Source organism: Vicia villosa, linkage group LG3, assembly GCF_029867415.1.
Source record: "Vicia villosa cultivar HV-30 ecotype Madison, WI linkage group LG3, Vvil1.0, whole genome shotgun sequence".
NCBI classification, from domain to species: Eukaryota; Viridiplantae; Streptophyta; class Magnoliopsida; order Fabales; family Fabaceae; genus Vicia; species Vicia villosa.
The window spans coordinates 158430055-158452867 of NC_081182.1; the positions used below are offsets into that span (position 1 = coordinate 158430055).

Sequence of the window (22813 nt, forward strand, 5' to 3'; positions counted from 1 at the left end):
CATAATTAAAAATAAAAAAAATATTATTTATCTTATCATTTAAAATTAAAATAAAAAAAAGTCTTTATGTGTTTTAGAAATACAAAAAAAAAAATCATTTTCTTTTTAATATTTTCTAAAAACAAATTGTCAATATTTGTTTTTTGAATATACTTCTAGGGTTAGGATAATATGTCTTTGACTTCCTCATGTACCCTTAGACCAATTCTCTTTTAGAATTTGGTAGTTAATCATTAAAAAAATTATCATTTGTATATACTTTGTTTATCTAACCCATATGCATGAGTTTCATATTCATCATCCATCATTCATATATGAATCAATTCAAAGGTATAAACATCCTTGTTCATTATCATTGATGAATATTATGCTCACTTGTTTGTCTTTTTTGACACATGTTATCACACACACACACACACACACACACACACACACACACACACACACACACTTGAGATATCCTTTGATTGATTGCTTAAGTTGTTTGTTGAAAATCCAAAGGAATGGGAATGGTATTGACTAAAATTGTCAAGGTACTCAAAATATTTTTTAAATCTCTTTTATTTTGTGTTAAAGTATTGTTAAAGCTTTTCATTTGTTAAAAAATGGTTTTGTATTGTTAAAGATCAACATTTTTAAACCCACCATTGGTTTTGTATTGTTAAAACTCAACCAACCTTTTGTTTTGAAACCTTGGCACTAAGAGGAGAATTATTCCCGGTGAAACTACTCTTAGTCCATTGACCTTGTATTGTTAAAGCTTGGTCCTTTTTTATTGGTTTTGTATTGTTAAAGCTCAACCAATCTTTTGTTTTGAAACCTTGGTACTAAAAGAAGATTAATTCCCGGTGAAAATACTTTTAGTCCATTGACCTTGTATTGTTAAAGCTTGGTCCCTTTTATTAAAAACTTGTTGAGTAGTGTTAAAGCTCACACCCAAAAAGATTTTGGCCACTTTGGTCCCCTTTTTCTGACTTCCGTTTTCTTTAAAAGGGGTATGTAGGCCTTGTTGAAACATATTCTGTTAATGTTTTGAATATTACAAACTATTTTATCTAAAGAAACTCCAAAGTGATTTCATCAATTAATCATCTAAATAATTTATGGTCTCTATCAAACAAAGAGTTAAAATGATGATTCAAGATTGAGCTGACAAAGAACAAAGCTTTAAGAACATATGGATTCTCAGAAGTTAAACAAGTTACTCTTCAGAATTATGGTCCCAGAGTTACTCTTCAGAATAACAGTCCCAGAGTTACTCTCCAGAATTATGGTCCCAGAGTTACTCTTCAGAATGACAGTCCCAGAGTTACTCTCCAGAATTATGGCCCCAGAGTTACTCTCCAGAATCATGGTCCCAGAGTTACTAGTCCCAGAGTTACGTGTTCCAGAGTTACTCGTCCCAGAGTTACTAGTCCCAGAGTTACGTGTTCCAGAGTTACTCGTCCCTGAGTTACTCGTCCCAGAGTTACTTGTCCCAGAGTTACTCGTCCCAGAGTTACTCCTCCAGATTTACTTTGCCAAGAATAAGTCTTTGTTGAAATGGTCAAATGTCAGAACTTGCAGATTGTCAGCAGTACCAAGTCAAGCCAAGACCAAGTCCAAAGCTGCCAGCACTTCTCATGAGAAACTCTCGGCACTTCCTTCTCCTTTGCTTTGCTCTATAAATACAAGACTTATGTTTCATTCTTATGCACCAAATATATCCACAAGCATACAAAGAAAACCAAAGTCTTTATTCACAAAGCAATCATACTCTCTATATATTATCTTTAGCTCTCACTACCATATAGTGATCAAAATATATTAAGAGTTATCATACACATTCTATATTTAAATACTCACTGCCATATGGAGAGTATTTAGGAACTTATTGTAAACCTACTAAGATCACAAAGTATATCATAGATATACAAACCAATCATTTTGTAAGCTATCTGTAAGTTATACCATTCAGAAGTGTAAGCCTGGTGAGGCTAAGAATACATAGAAGAAAAAGCCATTGTAAGAAGTATTTGATAAAGGATAATCTCACAGGGTGTGGGGACTGGACTAGCCAAGTTGGTGAACCAGGATAAGTTTTCTTGTGTTCTTTAGTTATTGTCTTGTTCTTATATTATTCATACACTATATTTTATCACACACATTAACACTAATTATTTAAACCTCTAAAGACATTACTAATCACTTTCTTCTTATTAAAGGCAACCATTTTAAATACTAAGATAAATTTTAAAAGGGACACAATCCAACCCCCCTTGTTGTGTCGCACCTTATTCCATCAATTGGTATCAGAGCTCCGGGCTCTGAATATACAGAACACTTAACCGTGTTAGAGTTAATCGATCAAACAGGAAATGGCTGATACAAAGTTTATAGCTGAAGGAGGATCATCACATAGGCCTCCTTACTTTAATGGTTCTGACTACTACTACTGGAAAGGTAAGATGAGATTGTTTCTACTATCTCAAGATAACAACATGTGGTCTGTGGTTGAAAATGGCAACTACACACCAATGACTACTGCAACAGACACAGTTGCGTCAGTTCCAAAAATTCAGTCACAATGGACAAAAGAAGAAAACGACAAGGTACTACTAAACTCTAAAGCTCAATTTATATTATCATGTGCTCTTAGCAGGGAAGAATACGACCGGATAGAAGAATGCACAACTACCAAAGAAATATGGGATGCTCTCAAAATACATCATGAAGGAACAAATCATGTTAAAGAAGAAAGAATTGATCTAGGAGTCAGGAAATTTGAAACCTTTGAGATGAAGGAAGAAGAAACCATAGATGAAATGTTCTCTAGATTCACTATAATTGTCAATGAACTAAGATCACTGGGAAAAGCTTATTCTGCTCATGAAAGAATTAGAAAAATTCTAAGATGTCTCCCAAAGATTTGGAGACCTATGGTAACAGCCATCTCACAAGCAAAAGATCTAAAGATTCTACAAGTTGAAGAACTTATAGGATCTCTTCGTGCTCATGAAAGTATCCTCAATGAAGATAAACCACAAAGAAAAGGTAAAATGATAGCTCTTAAAACCTCTCATAATTCTGCATCTCAAATCTCCACCTCACAAGGAATAACTGAAGAAGAGACCGGATTTCTATCTGAGGATGAAAATGATTTGGCTTTAATCTCTAGAAGAATTCAACAAATGATTTTAAAAAGAAATCAAAACAGAAAGTCATTTCAACCCAGGAAAGATTACCAGAAACCTGAGATTGATAAAAGCAAGATTACATGTTATGGATGCAACAAACTTGGACACTTCAAAACAGAATGCCCACTCAAAACTCATAGGAATTTTTCCTCTAAAAAGAAATCTATGCTTGCACAATGGGATGACTCAGAGAACTCTAACTCTGAAGCTGAAGATGAGGAAGCTAACCTATGCCTGATGACTAACTCCGATTCTGAAGAGGTAAGTACACTAAACTCCTGTTATACTTGCAAAGAAATAGGAATTTTATTTGACAACCTATTAGAAGATTCAAATATCTTAACTCAAAAATGCTTATTTCAAAAAGAACAAATTCATACTCTTAAAACTGAAAAAGAAGATCTAATAAAATCCAACTTAAAACATTTAGAAACCATTAAGGAGTTACAAAAGGCATATTCTTATTTGTCATTACATCAGAAAGTTATTAATGAAAAAATCAAACCTCTTAACAATCAAGATAAAATTGAAAGTCTTGAAAATCAAGTAGAAACTCTCACCAAAGATATAACCTCCTTTGTAAAATCTACTGAAACATTTCAAAAAATAATGGGATCTCAATCAGGGGTCTTTGATAAAGCTGGATTAGGATTTAAACAATCTGAAAATCAAATGATTTATGAGAATTTTTTTCTTCCAAATAAAAATAGAACCAAGACTCAAACAAAAGAAAAAACTATTTTACAGGAGAAAAACATTATCAAACCAAAATGTTGTTATTGCAAGAAAACCAATCATCTTGAAAAACATTGTTATTTCAAAAAGAAAACCAATATATCAAATGATCGTATTTCTAACAACAAAGGACCCAAAGAAATATGGGTACCTAAAAGATTACTAACACATAATGCAGGAATGTCTTCTGACCCTCAAGAAAAAGCCTTGGTACTTGGACAGTGGCTGCTCAAGACATATGACTGGAGATAGGGAAAGTTTTGTCTCTTTCAAAAATAAAGAAGGAGGAACTGTAACCTTTGGAAACAATGATAAAGCAAAAATCAAAGGTATTGGTTCCATAGGTAAAAAAGGTAATATCTTTATAAACAATGTGCAATATGTGGAAGGATTAAAACACAATCTTCTTAGCATTAGTCAACTATGTGATGATGGCTATGAAGTTAGTTTTAATCAAAATTCATGCATTGTAAAAATCCCATCTTCTGACAAAATTCTTTTTCTAGGAAAAAGGCACAAAAATCTTTACACATTTTATTTAGATGATCTTTCATCCGAATCTTGCCTTTTATCTAGGGAAAAGGATAAGTGGCTATGGCACAGAAGATGTGGTCATACAAGTATGAAAAATATTTCAACACTTTCAAAATTAGATCTTGTTAGAGGTCTTCCCAAACTCAATTTTGAAAAAGACTCAATTTGTGAAGCTTGCATAAAAGGCAAACAGGTCAAAAGTAGTTTTCATTCAAAAAATATTGTGTCAACACACAAACCTTTGGAACTCCTTCATATTGATTTATTTGGTCCTGTAAAAACTTCAAGTCTAAGTGGAAAAAGATATGGCTTTGTCATTGTTGATGATTTCTCAAGGTACACATGGGTACTTTTCTTAAAAAATAAAGATGACTCTTTTGAAGCATTCAAAATCTTTTGCAAAAAAGTTCAAAATGAAAGAAACTCAAATATTGTTGCTGTAAGAAGTGATCATGGAGGAGAATTTGAAAATATTTCCTTTAAAACCTTCTTTGATGAAAATGGTATATCTCATAATTTCTCCTGTCCAAGAACACCTCAACAAAATGGTGTTATAGAAAGGAAAAATAGAACTTTACAAGAAATGGCTAGAACTATGATAAATGAATCAAATGTTGAAAAATATTTCTGGGCTGAAGCTATCAATACTTCTTGCTATGTTTTAAATAGAGTAACCATAAGGAAAATTTTGAAGAAAACTCCTTATGAACTATGGAAAAATAGAACTCCAAATATTTCATATTTTCATATCTTTGGATGCTATTGCTATATTCTTAACAACAAAGATTCTCTAGGAAAATTTGATTCAAAATCTGACAAAGGCATCTTTCTTGGTTATTCCTCAACATCAAAAGGTTACCGAATTTACAATTTGAAAAATCAATGTGTAGAAGAAAGCATGCATGTTATGTTTGATGAACTAAATGTTGCAGCTTTAGAAAATTCTCACGAGGATGAAGTAACCGATTTAGAAGCAATTCCTAACACTCAACCAACAGATACAAGCAACACTATGAACATTATCCAAGAAGCCAAAAACAACTCTGAACAACCTATAACAAATCCTCCAAAAGGATGGAAAAGTGTAACTGATCATCCTCATGAACAAATAATAGGAGACACCTCTGATCAGGTAAGAACTAGAAATTTCTTTAAAGATAACTCTAATAACATGGCAATGATATCTCAGGTAGAACCAAAGAATATCAATGATGCATTAAAAGATGAATCTTGGATGGAAGACATGACAGAAGAATTATCTCAGTTTGAGAAAAGCCAAGTTTGGAAACTAGTTCCTTACCCTCAAGATAAAACTATTATTGGTACAAGATGGGTGTTCAGAAATAAACTTGATGAAAATGGGAAAGTAATCAGAAACAAAGCTAGACTCGTAGCTCAAGGTTATAATCAACAAGAAGGTATAGATTATGATGAAACATATGCACCCGTGGCAAGGTTAGAAGCTATTCGAATTCTTTTAGCATATGCTGCTCATAAAAATATTAAACTCTTTCAAATGGATGTAAAAAGTGCATTTTTAAATGGGTTCCTAAACGAGGAAGTATATGTTCATCAACCACCTGGTTTTGAAAAACATTCTCATCCTAATCACGTTTTTAAACTAACAAAAGCATTATATGGTCTTAAACAAGCTCCTAGAGCTTGGTATGAAAGACTTAGTATTTTTCTCATCAAAAATGATTTTCTCAGAGGAAAAATTGATACAACTCTTTTCAAAAAATCACACAAAAATGACTTACTAATAGTTCAAGTTTATGTTGATGACATCATATTTGGGTCAACCAATGAAAAAATGTGTGATGATTTTTCAAAACTGATGCAAAGTGAATTTGAAATGAGTATGATGGGTGAACTCAACTTCTTTCTGGGTTTACAAATAAAACAACTCAAAAATGGCATTTTCATATGTCAAGAAAAATACATTAAAGATTTATTAAAAAAATTTGGAATGAATGAAGCAAAAATTATGGTAACACCTATGCATCCATCTTCTAATCTTGATAAAGATGAACAAGGACTATCCGTATCAGAAAAAGAATATCGAGGTATGATTGGTTCATTATTATATTTAACTGCCAGTAGACCTGACATTGTCTTTTCAGTAGGTCTTTGTGCACGTTTTCAAACTGACCCTAAGGAATCACATTTGACTGCTGTCAAACGCATCTTTCGATATCTCGTTGGTACCACTGACATTGGTTTATGGTATGAAAAAGGAAATCACATCAACTTAATAGCTTACTGTGATGCTGACTATGCTGGAGACAAAATAGAAAGAAAAAGTACAAGTGGAGCCTGTCAATTTCTAGGACAAGCTCTTATTACATGGTCTTGCAAAAACAAAATACAATTGCTCTATCAACAACTGAAGCAGAATATGTGTCTGCCGCAAATTGCTGCTTACAAATTTTATGGATAAAAAATCAACTAGAAGACTACTCACTTCAATACTCCAAGGTATCAATTTTTTGTGATAATACTAGTGCTATAAACTTGTCAAAAAATCCTATTCAACACTCGAGATCTAAACACATTGAAATAAAACATCATTTTATTAGAGATCATGTTCAGAAAGAAAATATAGAACTCATTTTTGTAGATACAGAAAATCAATTAGCAGATATTTTCACCAAACCTCTAGTGGAAGATAGATTTAATTTTCTAAAATCAAAATTATCTATTATCAAAATACCTAAGTAAATATTTTTTTATATATTAGGTAATAAAATAAAAAAAATAATAAATAAAAAAAAATATATCACGTGTGTTTTTCTTGAGTACATATATATATATATATATATATATATATATATATATATTTTTTTTTTTGCTCTTAGTAATATATATATCAGATTTTTATATTGCCTATATTAGAGTTCTCAAAAATTCACGTGTGTTTTCTCATTGTCTTTCTCGTTTCTCTATATCTCTTCATCATTACAAAAAAGCTACCTCTTCCCATACCAATCAAATCAGCACACCTTCTACCAACTTCCCATCAAATCCTTGCTCTTCCCAACGATCTCTAATGATTCAACTTAATCTCTCTTAAATCTTTCAAATGGTATTCAAAGTTATAACTATCATTGTTCCATTTGCTGATACTATATTCTCTCTTCCTTCCAAAACACAGAAAACCCTCTCCATGGAAAAACCACCCACCAAGCGCCGCACCACCACCACTCGACAAAAAACGACCATGAAAACCACTGACTCTCGACCAACACCCACCACTCCCACCCGTCGCTCAGCACGACATGCAAACATCTCTCACGATCCAACTCCCTCTGAGCAAACTACAGAAGAATCTCAAAACCCTAATCTTCCTCTTCCCTCAACCCAGATCGTTTCTGCTGCTCAACCCACCAAACCATCTTCCTCGCACGTTTCCACTCAATCAAGCGAAGGAACTTCTCTTGTATCTTCGTCTTTCCAAGCCTATGACCATCCATCTGAAATCTCAACAAAAGAATTCATCTCTGATGATGATGTTCGTGCTCTCTTTAACGAAAAATGGCGTTCACTTCCTATCGTCGCCGGCAAAACCGTCAACTTGGATAGTTACTCTATCTGGGGTTACGACATAAACGAACTCGCAATAGCCACAGGTTGGACCAACTTTCTCCAACTCTCTGATGTCTTCTACCCTAGACTAGTTAGAAATTTTTTTGCTGCTATTAAACCCTCTGAAAGTGATACACAGCTAATCTCATCTGTAAAGGGTCGTCAAATAACCCTAACTCCAGAGCTCCTTTGCGACATTTTGCATGTCCCAAACAATGGACTTCATCTCTTTAATGATGACTGGCCCTCATCTTATGACCTAGACATTGAATCCTATAGACTCTCAATCACCAAACATCAAACTGACCGTTTTGTGTCTGCCAACCTTGAACCCCTCAGCCATATCATTCATAACTTCTGCATTCACACTATCCTTCCAAGAAAAGGCAGTATGGAACGAATCACTGATAAAGACCTCCTTGTTATCTATCATTTCTCAAAGAAAACTCCTCTCAATATAGGATATTTGGTGCTCAACTATATCAAACACACTGGTCTTAGAGCAAGAAGCGCCCCCTATGGTATGCTTCTTACCAACATATTCAAGCACTTTAATGTTCCTCTGAACGATGAGGACTCCTTCGAGATCAACAAAATCCTGGATGCCTCCAAGTTGAAGCGCATGAAAATTCCTTCACTCAAGCGTGCACCATCACCTAAACCTGAGGCCAAATCAAAGCGCAGGCGTCTTGTCAAGCAATATGCTCCAACTGAACCTTTAACAACAGGTACTGAATCTCCTAACTCTCCAAACAGCCTGACCACAAATTCTCCCATTCCATTATCTGTGGCTCTTCCAAACACTGCTGACCTAGAATCCCCACAAGACCCCTCACCGATCTCTCCTCATGCCTCTAAATCCGTATCTCCAAACCCAAAGGAAACAAATAAACAATCTCCTGTAATCACACAATGCATTGACCTCACATCTACATCACCAATCCCAGTAGAATCCTCACCACAAACAGTTGTCATCACTCAAGCTCCAGTTTCTCTCCAAACTGAAACTCTCTCAAATGTTTCAAGTCCTCCAACCCTGGAGACTTCTAACACTGACATGATCAACATTTTCGCTCTTGAAAACCTTCTCTCAAGTCCTCCTAGTGCTTCAGCTCATCAACCACCCTCACCAATATCTCCTCACACTCCTGCTTCAGCTCAGCTGTCCTCACTCATATCCATGCTTGGGGCTGAATTATTAACTCCACCCACTTCAAATCAACAAACTTCAATTATTCCCCATGTTGCCACATACACTTCCCCTACTATGACAACAAATCCTCTCTCCACGACCTCACCTCTGAACTCTCCAAATTCCTACAAAGAACCTTCTCCTAGAAGAATTCAACTCTCCTCCATCAATCATACAGACTCCAATGATCTCACTGCTCAGATTGAAGCTTTTTTTAATAACTCCGTTCAGCTATCTGAACAAGATGATCCTATAGAATCACACGCCATGCCTTCTGTTCCACAACCTGATCCTTATGTCTTCCAAACAAACTCTCCAATATTTTCTTCTCCAAAGGAAGATGATGATAACTCCTTCAATGTTCAAACACTGCTTGCTCCGAGGTATGACTCATCACCTCCTAGAAACACCACCGATAATTCCAATACCCTTCCTCAGATTCCCATCACTTCCATCACATCCTCATTTTTTAACAACTTCCCCAGCATTGGTAATCGTCCTCCCGTTTATCCTCGATCTGCAACCTCATCTGAAACGGTTAACCCCCATCAGGGCGTCAACCTTCGATCCTACACAACTCTCCAAAAGCAGTTAATGGCTTACCAAAAATTCTGGATTGATTATGTCACTGAACAAGTATGCCCGAGGTTTCCAGGAATGCCTCCTCCGGATCCCTCTCAGATTCAGTTTCCATTTCTGCCATTATCTTCTGAGGCGACATCTGATGATGATCAATCTGGTTCTTAATCTTCTCGTCATCTATCTTTTGGTGCCCCCTTTCTTTTTGTATGTTTGACAAAAGGGGGGGAACAAGCTTTGACCAAAGCTTTGTCTTGTTTAAGTTCTTTGTACTTTATTTATCTTTAGTTCACTAGGACTTTGCATTATATTTAGCAGTAATCCTCTAGGATCTTTTTGTGTTTGTGTATCGAAATATTGATGTAAAATTAATATATTGTTCCTCAAACATTAATCAAAAACTGCTATCTAATCAACATGTGTTTCAAATGCTGATAAATTTATTTACTATATATGAACTAACATTGAGGGGGAGCATTTGCCCTTTCAAAGTATGCATCTTTTCAGGGGGAGTTTCAAAGTCCTTACTCAAAGAAATTAAAATAAAAAGTTTGTCACCATTCAAAAAGGGGGAGAATGTTGAAACATATTCTGTTAATGTTTTGAATATTACAAACTATTTTATCTAAAGAAACTCCAAAGTGATTTCATCAATTAATCATCTAAATAATTTATGGTCTCTATCAAACAAAGAGTTAAAATGATGATTCAAGATTGAGCTGACAAAGAACAAAGCTTTAAGAACATATGGATTCTCAGAAGTTAAACAAGTTACTCTTCAGAATTATGGTCCCAGAGTTACTCTTCAGAATGACAGTCCCAGAGTTACTCTCCAGAATTATGGTCCCAGAGTTACTCTTCAGAATGACAGTCCCAGAGTTACTCTCCAGAATTATGGCCCCAGAGTTACTCTCCAGAATCATGGTCCCAGAGTTACTAGTCCCAGAGTTACTTGTTCCAGAGTTACTCGTCCCAGAGTTACTAGTCCCAGAGTTACGTGTTCCAGAGTTACTCGTCCCAGAGTTACTTGTCCCAGAGTTACTCGTCCCAGAGTTACTCCTCCAGATTTACTTTGCCAAGAATAAGTCTTTGTTGAAATGGTCAAATGTCAGAACTTGCAGATTGTCAGCAGTACCAAGTCAAGCCAAGACCAAGTCCAAAGCTGCCAGCACTTCTCATGAGAAACTCTCGGCACTTCCTTCTCCTTTTCTTTGCTCTATAAATACAAGACTTATGCTTCATTCTTATGCACCAAATATATCCACAAGCATACAAAGAAAACCAAAGTCTTTATTCACAAAGCAATCATACTCTCTATATATTATCTTTAGCTCTCACTACCATATAGTGATCAAAATATATTAAGAGTTATCATACACATTCTATATTTAAATACTCACTGCCATATGGAGAGTATTTAGGAACTTATTGTAAACCTACTAAGATCACAAAGTATATCATAGATATACAAACCAATCATTTTGTAAGCTATCTGTAAGCTATACCATTCAGAAGTGTAAGCCTGGTGAGGCTAAGAATACATAGAAGAAAAAGCCATTGTAAGAAGTATTTGATAAAGGATAATCTCACAGGGTGTGGGGACTGGACTAGCCAAGTTGGTGAACCAGGATAAGTTTTCTTGTGTTCTTTAGTTATTGTCTTGTTCTTATATTATTCATACACTATATTTTATCACACACATTAACACTAATTATTTAAACCTCTAAAGACATTACTAATCACTTTCTTCTTATTAAAGGCAACCATTTTAAATACTAAGATAAATTTTAAAAGGGACACAATCCAACCCCCCTTGTTGTGTCGCACCTTATTCCATCAGGCCTAAGATGCGATGTCTTATCGAGCTTACTTTCAAAAACTTCTTTTCCCATCCCCACACTCTTTTTAAACAAGTTCACATAAGTTTTCAAATAAAATATACACATAAACAATAATATTTTCAAAGAGGTTCCCATGGGATACCATGGATATGAGGGGTGCTTAAAAACTTCCCCTTGTATAACAAACCCTCCGTACCCAAATCTTTGATAAGTTTATTAGTTTTGATTTTAAAAAATTCTGTAGGTTTTATTCGCTCTTTCTCCCATTCCTTTTGGAAACAATAAAGCGCGGTGGCGACTCTGTTTAAAACAAATGAGCTAAGTCTTTTCCATGGCTTTAGTCTCACCAATTTCACCGCTACACTTGGATATAAAATGCGATCCTCCATCACTTATGACTAAACGGGGTATTCCAAACCTAGGGAATATAACGGTCTTGAATAATTTGACTACTAATCTAGTGTCGTTTATGGGTGCCGCAATTACTTCTATCCACTTGGAGACATAGTCGACTGCTACTAGAATGTACTTATTTTCCATCGAGGATGAAAAAGGTCCCATGAAATCTATACCCCATACATCGAAGTGTTCTACTTCTTGAATATTTCTTAAGGGTATTTCATCATGCCTCGAAATGTTCCCAGTGCGTTGACACCGGTCGCACTTGACAATGTAAGCATGTACATCACGCCATAGAGTTGGCCAGTAAAGGCCTGCTTGAAAGATCTTGGCGCATGTCTTGGATGTGCTCGCATGCCCACTGTAAGGCGCAACATGACAATGTTTGATGACGCTTTCCACCTCCTCTTTCGGAATACAACGTCTAAAGATGTTGTATATCCCTCTTTTGAACATGAGTGGTTCATCCCAATAAAAACTTTTAACATCGCTGAAGAACTTCTTTTTCTGTTGGAAACTTAAATCAGGGGGTATGATATCGATAACTAGATAGTTCACAATGTCAGCGTATCAAGTTATGTTTTTCATCATTGAGATTTTCTCAGGGTTTTCTTCTTTATAGGTTTCGGAGTCATCTTCTCTCATCGTGTTTATCCTAGATACAAGTCCGTCATAGGTGAAGTAATCATCTATAGGTATTAAGTTTGGTTTTAGATCTTTTAGCCTAGAGAGATGGTCAGCTATCAAATTCCCGTTTCCTTTCTTACCCTTAATATCTAAGTCGAATTATTGGAGCAAGAGACTTCATCTGAGAAATCTTGGCTTACCATATTTTTTATTTAACAAATATTGGATTGCTGCATGATGAGTGTAGACTACAATCTTAGCTCCCACCAAATAAGATCGAAACTTATCGATTGCGAATACTACCGCTAGGAACTCCTTCTCAGTGGTTGTGTAGTTAAGTTGGGCGGCATCTAGGGTTCTACTTGCATAGTAAATGACATGTGATTTCAAAAGGTTGCGTCCAATCAGGGGGTTGTATGATAGGAGCTGAAATCAGTGCTTATTTTAAAATGTTGAAGGCTTCATTGCATTTTTCATTAAAATCGAACTCAACAACTTTCATTAGAAGGTTAGTTAAGGGTTTTGTTATTTTGGAGTAGGCTTTGATAAAGCGTTAGTAGAATCCAACATGTCCTAGAAAACTTCTTACTTCCCTAATGGGTTTAGGTGGATTAAGGTTCTCTATAACTTCTATTTTGGCTCTGTCAACTTCTATGCCTCTTTCAGAGACAATGTGCCCTAAAACTATCCCTTCATTGACCATAAAATGACATTTATCCCAGTTCAACACAAGGTTTACTTCCACACATCTTTCTAAGACTTTCTCAAGGTTAGAGAGACAATTTTTAAAATCTAATCCACATACCGAGAAGTCCTCCATAAATACTTCCATAATTTCGTCGAGATAATCAGCGAAAATTGACATCATACAACGCTGGAAAGTGGCAGGTGCATTACAGAGTCCAAAGGGCATTAGACTATAGGTAAATGTTCCATAAGGACAGGTAAATGTTATCTTTTCTTGGTCCTCTGGGTGAATAGGGATTTGGAAAAATCCCTAATATCCATCTAGATAATAGAAATATGAATGCCTAGCTAGACGTTCGAGCATCTGATCTATGAATGGAAGAAGGAAATGATCTTTCCTAGTTGCCTTATTCAACTTTCTGTAATCGATACACATACGCCATCCTCCTTCTGCTCGTTTTGCTACTCACTCACCCTTCTCATTTTGTACAACCGTTATGCCTCCTTTCTTAGGCACCACATGTACATGGCTTACCCACTCACTATCCGAGATCTGATATATTATACCAGCTTCAAGTAACTTAAGAACTTATTTCTTAACTACATCACTCATTATAGGGTTTATTCTTCTCTGATCTTCTCTTGAGGGTTTCAAATTTTTTTCTAGCATAATCCGATGCATGCATATGGATGGGCTTATTCCTTTTAAGTCAGAGATTTTATATCCTAACACTGAGGGATATTTTCGCAAGATATCTAAGAGCTGATTTGTTTCGTTTTGGTTCAGAGTGGCATTAATTATAACAGGGCGATTCATCTCTTCATCCAAAAAATCATATCTTAGATTCTTTGGTAGTTATTTAAGTTCTAAAGATGGCTTTTTAGGACACGGCATATGATCTGGCGTAAGAGCTAAACATTCAAAGACGTTGTCGTTAATGTAGGGTTCTATTCTCTCGAATCCATCATCTACTAAAATGGGGGTTGAAGGTAGTTTAATTAAAGATTCATCTCGCTCAAGTTCATTTATGCATTCATCAATGATGTCAATTGCGTAGCATGCATCTCCTATCACTGGTGCCATGAGAAACTTTGAGAGGATGAATTCTATCTTCTCATCTCCTACTTCGAAGGTTAGTTTTCCTTTCTTAACGTCTATTATGGCTCCGACTGTTGACAAGAACGGTCTTCCTAAAAGAATCGGGATTTCGTCATCTTCTTTAATATCCATTACTACGAAATCGGTCGGAATATACAACTGACCTATTTTAACCGGTATATCTTCTAATATGCCCATAGGGTATTTGACAGATCTATCAGCTAATTGTAAAGACATTTTGGTCAGTTGAAGTTCTCCTAAGTTTAACCTCTTGCAAACTGCCAAAGACATTAAGCTTACGCTTGCTCCTATGTCTAAGAAAGCTTTATCAATCATATGATTTCCTAGGATGCAGGGAATGGAAAAACTTCCAGGGTCCTTATCTTTCTTGGCAAGTTTATTCTCGGAGATGGAATGGCATTCTAAGGGTTTAGTGTAACACCCCCAATTCTATACTAAACAAATAAGGCATACATTTGTATAATTCAGAGTAAAGAAGCATGCATCTCATGAGGGCGTTACACATATTTCAAAATAAAACAACATTTTATCTTTAAGCATGCAATGGTCATTTCCAAATAACACGGGATTTAAAGCAACATGCTAAAACACAGCGGAATAATCATCTCATCAAATAAATGGTTAAATCGGATGATTCCCATACATCATCTACCATGTCTCAATATTTCGGCTCAAGGCCATTCATCAACAAAATAACATATTCAAATAAGAAATACAATATGAGTAAACAAATATCTCATAACATCAAATTATAAATATATAAACCCAAATCCCATGTGTTACACATGACCAGAGCACAAATGACTACTTAGTCACGACACTCTATAAGAGATCTAAATCTCTAAGCTATGCCTCTTTCGACGCACCACTATCCTCGAAAACCTGCACGTTACCAACAAAGGGCAACATTCAAACATAAGGGTGAGAATTCAAATTATTATAGAATACATAATAATGTGAGATGCAAACATAAAACAAGCATACATTTCACAATTCATCACTCTCCTCAAAATAACAATCCATATACAATATATTAAGATTTCCATGTTCATGTCATACTATTTAGCTCATTCAATTCTAAGCGATCAAACATGATTCACATATCCACATATATACTTATATCATTAGTACATATAAATTCACATCTACATCACATATGTTTCAATCACATATATCACATTCATATCACAACAACCATTCATATCAAATGAATCACCAAATCCACATATATACATATCCACCAACATCATTCCACACAATTCATATCACATAAATCACACCAACACTAACGTTTCACACCGACACATGCGACTCAAGTGTGACTCAATGCGATATGCATGTGGATCCCATCTATTATCATTTTCGGTCACGCCGATTGTCTTTCCTCTATAGACTAGATAACCACCTCAAAAGCCTCATTCTGCGTTAAGCTTTCAAACCCCATACTGCGCTAGGTTTGGGACAAGCAAATAATCTTCACAAGATTACCCAACATTGCCTATTTCAAAGACTCATGCTTGTGTACGTGTACAACAAAACAAAACTCATGCATTTAAGATCTCTCTATCTCTTAAACTACACAATCACATCTTTCCAACTTTGCACAACATTACACAACATGATTTCACTTTCAATTAATGCATCACTTAACATACATCAATCAATCACATGTATTCAAGTCTAGCATTACCATTTATTTAATCCACATCTCGATACATACACATTTAAATGATCATTATCAACCAGACACATTCAAATAGTATATATATATATATATATATTCATTCCAACATATCATGGATATCACATCACTTAACGCATCTATGAATATTAACCACAAGTTACTAATTCATAATGCACACATAAGTAATCACATGTTATCCATATATTAACATCAATTTTAAACCATTCCATATCAACTAGCATTTATCAAATCAATTTCATAATTCATTACATTAACATCACATAATGCATCCATGAACATTGATCATATACGATTCATCCATAACATACACACATAATTACATGTTATTCTCAATTAACATCATAATTAAATTAAACAATTTCCAACCAATCCTACTCTATCATATAGACAATTATTTAAGCTTCAATATGCTTCAAACTGCACATAAAAAGGAGTTACGGATCAAAAGATAAAACATTTCAAAGTTTGAAAAAGTTCCATACAGCAGTGTCTGCTTAGCGGCCGTCAAGCGGGCATAGACAGTAGCGAACCACTTCTGAGCTCCACTTAGCGAACTAGATCCGCTTAGCGAGCCTTCTTTATTTTTGAAAAACAAATAGCATTCGCTTAGCGAGCCTAAGGCCGCTTAGCGGACCTGCGATTTCACAGAAAAACACAGCAACGTTCAGAACTACGAAATGCACAATCCACTATTCCAAATCACTTTCAAACATCAATAAACATCAAATACAACCAGTATTAATCATTATTGAACAACATTCATCATAAAAACCAAGTTTAATCGTGCAAATTCATAGAAAATAGCATAAAAGTTAGGGTTCATACATTTTCATGAAATTGCAAAGATTGAAGAGATTCACACAAACACATACATTACCCAATCATATAATCTATAGCAATTTGGATTCTAACCCTTACCTCTAGTTCTTAATCCCCCCTCTTCAAGAATCTACTCCCTCTTCCCTTATCTTCTTTTCTCTTCTCAATGCCTCTTTTCTCTTCTTTCTATCTTTTTAGTTTTCTCCTCTTTTCCCCAAATGAAAGTTATGGACGACAACTCTCTAAAACCCTAACTCTCTTACTACCCCTCTTTTCTTAACTGGGCTTAACCCACAATCTTCCTAGCATCATAATTATAACACTTAGACCCAATTAATTATATTATTCTAATAACTCAATTAACCTAAATTGCACAATTACATACATAATCAAATATTCAAATAATTATTATATCAGATAATAACTAAATAAATAAATAATTATTAAAAAACACCAAATAATATAATTACTAATATAATTAATAAAAATACTAATAAAATCGGGCTGTTAAATTTAGGATCGTCGATATGCACTTGTTAGACAAGATGTCTTTTAAGAATTTAGCATACAATGGTATCTGGGTGATTGCCCCGGTAAAAGGGATCTCTACATGGAGTTTTTCTATTACCTTGATGAACTTTTGGTATTGGTTTTCCATTTTGGTTTGTTTGAGTCTCTGCGGATATGGAATTGGTGGTTTATATGGTGGAGGTGGTGTATAATTTTTATCTTTTGATTCTACCACTTGGCTTGGTTGATTTTTTGGTTCCTCTGGGTTCTCTACTTGGTCCTCGGGTATGACATCTTCCTTAGTTTTTTCGGGCACACTCATCGATGGGCTTTTAGGTCAATCGTAAGCGGTTCCGCTTCTTAGGGTAATGGAATTTGCTTGCCGTCTAGGATTAGGTTGAGTTTGTCCAGGGAATTATCCTCTAGGTGTAGTTTGTGCGGCTTGCGTTTGAGCTACTTGCGAGATTTGGGTTTCAAGCATCTTATGGTGGGTCATCATTTGGTCGAAACTTAGTTGCTAATTGTCTTACAAGCTCATTCATATGAATGTTTTGATTCATAAATTCTTTGTTTTGCTGAGTCTATGTCAAGATTAAAGTATCTAAGGATCCCTAAGACTTGGTCTTGGTGGCACAACTTGCATAGGTTAATTTTGTTTTTGGGTTTGAAAACCTTGCGGTCTAGAAGATCCAGGATTTTGGATTGGGTTGTTATTCTTATAGGAAAAATTCGGGTGGTTTCTCCATCAAGGATTGTAAGTGTTTGAAAATGGGTTTTTTTTGGGTATAATTAACTTGTTCTGGGCTAGACTCATTCAATAGGTTACAATCAGAAGTTTGATGTCCTTGGGTTCCACAGAGTTCGCATTCCGATTGGACTGCAGCAACTGTGGGAGGGCTTTGAGACATATTTTCTACTCTTATGGCTAGGTCGTCCATTTTGGCGTGCATCATGTCCATGCAACTTATCTCATGTATTCCTCCATGGGCCTCCTTCTTCCCCACTGTCACTCATTCTGCTCCCCATTGGTAAATGTTTTGGGACATGTATTCTATTAGGGCACAAGCTTCAGGTTAAGGTTTGTTCATCAACGCACCACCAGCGGTAGCATCGATAGACATTTTAGTGTTATAATGGAGTCCATTATAGAAGGTGTGTATGATTAACCATTGCTCTAGGCCATGGTGCAGACAAGCTCTTAAAAGGTCTTTATATCTCTCCCAGGCTTCAAAAAGTGATTCGCCTTGGTTTAGAGTAAATCCAGTGATCATGTTTCTAAGGACAACAATCTTGCTAGGGGAAAATATCTAGCAAGGAATACTCTCCTAAGGTCTTCCCAAGTTGTTATTGATTTGGCAGGAAGGGAATCTAACCAGTCGTGTGCCTTACCTCTAAGAGAGAACGGGAACAGTCTTAGACGAATTGCTTCAGATGTAGCACCATTCGCCTTAAGGGTGTCAGCTAACTGGATAAAAACCTTTAGGTGTTGATTCAGGTTCTCGGTAGTGAGACCAGCGAATTGGTTTTGTTGTAATAATTGTAAGAGTGAGGGCTTTAGTTCAAAATTGTTAGTTGTTATAGCTGGGCTTACTATACTAGAAATAGGCTCCTCATTAGATGGTTGTGCAAATTCCTTAAGAGGTCTTTGGCTAAGGTCTTCGGCCATAGCTCTTCTTAACCTTTAGATAAAAAGGCGTGCTCGAGTGTAACGTTCAGGTTCCACTAAAAGGTCTAATAAGTTCCCGGTGCTACGATTTCTACGCATCTACCGGCTTAATATAGCCTTAGTCTAAACGGGATAGCAACAGGGTACGAAAATTGACGAAGTTTGGTCCTCGATGTTGTACCCTAAATTTTCCCCTGACTTTTTATCTACATCATTTACATTTAGTATTCTTATCTCAAAAATTGAAAAAAATATGTGTAGAATTTTATATGTTCATTTGTATCTTTTTTATTCAAGAAAATCAAAAAAATATGTGTTTTAATTTTTAGTCTAAATTTTTTTCATTTAGGATTAGTGTTATTTTATTTCTTAGTTTAGATTTATTCTACCATTTTTATTATTTCAAAAAAAAATTGTATAATAAAAAAAATATAGAAATAGAGTTTGGTTTTTATACAAAGCCCAAGTTGAAGGATAGAAAAACACTTAGAAAGGGGGGGTTTGAATAAGTGTGACTTTAAAAACTCTTAAGATAAAAACAATGAACACAATTATTTTTATCCTGGTTCGTTGTTAACGAAACTACTCCAGTCCACCCCCTTAGAGTGATTTACCTCAACTGAGGATTTAATCCACTAATCAATCTTGATTACAGTGGTTTTCCACTTAGATACCCTCTAAGTCTTCTAGAGTATACTGATCACAACTTGATCACTCTAGGAAATCACCACTTAGATAACTTCTAAGTCTTCTAGAGTCTACTGATCTAACTGATCACTCTAGGAACCTTTTACAATCAATGTAAAATAAATGTTTACAAGACTATGAATTTGCTTCTTAGAAAGATATAATCATAACTGTGATATTTCTCTTAAGTTCTAAGCTTAACACTCACTAAATATTACAAGAGTTTGTGAGGTTGAAGATGAAGTTCGTGAGATTTGAATTCAGCAGCGTTTCAGTATTTTTGCAAGAGTTGTTGTTACTGCTTCTGATCAGAACTTCCATATTTATAGGCGTTTGAGAAGATGACCGTTGGGTTGCATTTAATGCTTTGCGTGAATAGTACAACGCTGCATTTAATGTTTCACACTTTTGTCAACTACCTTGAGCCATGCTTTTGCTGCTTTTACTGACTTTGCCTTTTGTAGCTTCTAACTTTCCTTTTGTCAGTAAGAGATTAGACTTAATAGCCTGTCATATTGTACTTGCTTCTGATCTCAGATTTGTGAATACAACATCTGAATATCACAGTCATTCAGCTTGGTGCAGAGCATCTTTTTGTCTTCATACTTTTAAGTGCTTGAGCGTGATACCATAAGAACTTCAGTGGTTCTGACTTCATGTTCTTCTGATGCTTCATAGACCATGTTCTGATTCTGCTTGACCATATTCTAATGTCTTGCGAGAGCATGTTCTGATGTTGCAATCCTGAACCTTCCGAGTCAGTGCTTCTTAACGCTGAATTGTGCATACTCTTTATATATTTCCTGAAATGGAAAATGCAAAGGATTAGAGTATCACATTGTCTTATACAAAATTCATATACATTGTTATCATCGAAACAAGAATATTGATCAGAACAAATCTTGTTCTAACAATCTCCCCCTTTTTGATGATGACAAAACATATATAATTGATATGCATTTTCAATCAGAATATCATATGACAAAAGACAATTACACAGATATAGCATAAGCATATAATCAGAGTGTGTGAATATGTCTCCCCCTGATATTAACAATCTCCCCCTGAAATAAATACTAGAAGAATTTATAAATAAAAGACTTCCCTGAGTATTTTTCCATTTCACCAGAGACGTTCACTTTGCCTAGAACTTCAAAAAATTCAGAGCTTCTACTTCTTACTTCCATGGGACAGCTTCAGAGCTTTGAATTTCTTCTTTGTTGTCATAGCATGCTTGATTGTATCAGAACATTCTTGAATGTATTAGAGCATCATCAGAGCATCTTTACATCCTGAAATGTTTCAGAATATACTAGACAAAAATATTAGAACATGAATGTATCAGAACATTCTTAAGAAAGAACATGTATCAGAGCATTTAAGAGAAAAAAATGTATCAGAGCATATTCTACAAAGAGAATATCAGAACATTCTTCTTGCTTCTGATCTTGAAGCTTCACAACACTAAGCTTGCTTCAATTTTTCAAGAACATGCTTCTTTATAGAATTGCTTTTCCTCATGTATTTGCTTCTCATGTTGAGCTTTTTCAGAATATCTTCAATCCTGCAGAAAATCTCTAAGACATAGAACTTGCAAATAATGTTAGGAAATGTTGAGACTTAATCCCAGCAACTGATATAATAAACCAAATCAATTATCATGTTTCTCCCCTGTTTTGTCATAACATCAAAAAGCATTAAAAGACACATAAAGTGAAGAAGATAATGATTTCATTGATTAACAAAATATATCATAAGTACAAGAGATAGAAGCAGATGCAAGAAACAGATGCATAAAACAAGAAAACATATAAGACCAAGACAGACTACGACTAGCCTAGCTTAGAAGCTAATATGGCCATAAGGTTTTTAATCTCAGTAGTGTCTTCTGTCTGCGTCTTCATGAAAGATCTGAACTCATTGTGAGTATCCTCATGCTTGTCCAGACGAGGAGCTAGATCATCTTGATTCTGTTGAAGAGCCTTCATGGTGTTTATCAAAACAAAAGGTCCAGCAGAAGAAGCATCACAGCTATTGTCCAGAAGAGGAGGATTCTTAGCAGCAGCATTAACCATGAGAACATCAGCTTGATTTTCCTTAAAAGGAGATTCCTTAGTAGGATGATTCTCAGCATCTTGATTCTCATCATCAGCTTCTGATTCAGAAGCAACTTCAGCATATACAGGAGAAGGGATATCAGCATCTAGAGTTTCTAGAGCCAGAAGAATGTCAGCCAAATTCTGAGGAGGTGTAGGAGCAGCTGGTTCTGATGGATATTCAACTTCTGGATATACCATACTTGGTGCTTTAGCAGAGGGATTCTCCCTTAGCCAGTTGAATATGGACTGAAAGTCTCCAGTTAGAACGTGATAATGAGGCTTCCACACGACCATAGCAAGAGGATGCACCTCTTCAAGCTCATCAGAATATTCCTTCTCTTCAAGAGATTTCCAGCTTCTGATGGGAAAGAAGTAGATGTCTTCAAAATCTCTGAGAAAACCAGAAGGACCAGGAGCTTCTGCTTCACAAGCTTTCTGAAGCTTCGGAAAGTCAGAGTTTATCTCCCTTCTGGAAGCTCTCCAAAGACTCCTAGTAGCAACATAATCCGTCCTGGCATTATGTGCAACCTTCAAGGCTTCTAGTCCTGTCTATACCTTTTGCTTCAGAAATTCAAAACTTACACCAACAGATAGTTCAAGGTTAGGGGTTTTGAATTGGGTGGAAGACGAATCTGGGTTTAGAATGAAGTAGGGTTCATGTTCTCTATCAAGAGAAAGTAGTGATTCTGCTTCATCCTTAATATCCAGGTTAACAAAGGCAGGGTCAGGACGAGGTTCAGGGGTAAAGTTGCAGGCACGAAATAATTCTTGTAAAGAATCAGAATTTGGAGATTCTGATGCATTGGCATTGTTGGGAACAGGGGAGGTAACATGTTCATAGTTTGAATGAGG

The 22813-nt window shown here is 35.5% G+C and overlaps 1 protein-coding gene and 1 non-coding gene across 2 annotated transcripts; both read left to right on the forward strand.

The window, feature by feature from the left end:
- The first annotated feature begins 7527 nt into the window (after positions 1-7527).
- Positions 7528-9969, forward strand: LOC131659251 (uncharacterized). Its single transcript, XM_058928461.1, has one exon. The coding sequence runs from the start codon at positions 7528-7530 to the stop codon at positions 9967-9969; it is 2442 nt and encodes an 813-aa protein (XP_058784444.1).
- Positions 9970-18685: 8716 nt separating this feature from the next.
- On the forward strand, positions 18686-18792 carry LOC131593782 (small nucleolar RNA R71). The gene has a single exon (XR_009281163.1). It is a non-coding gene; the product is annotated as a small nucleolar RNA R71 (small nucleolar RNA).
- Positions 18793-22813: the final 4021 nt, after the last annotated feature.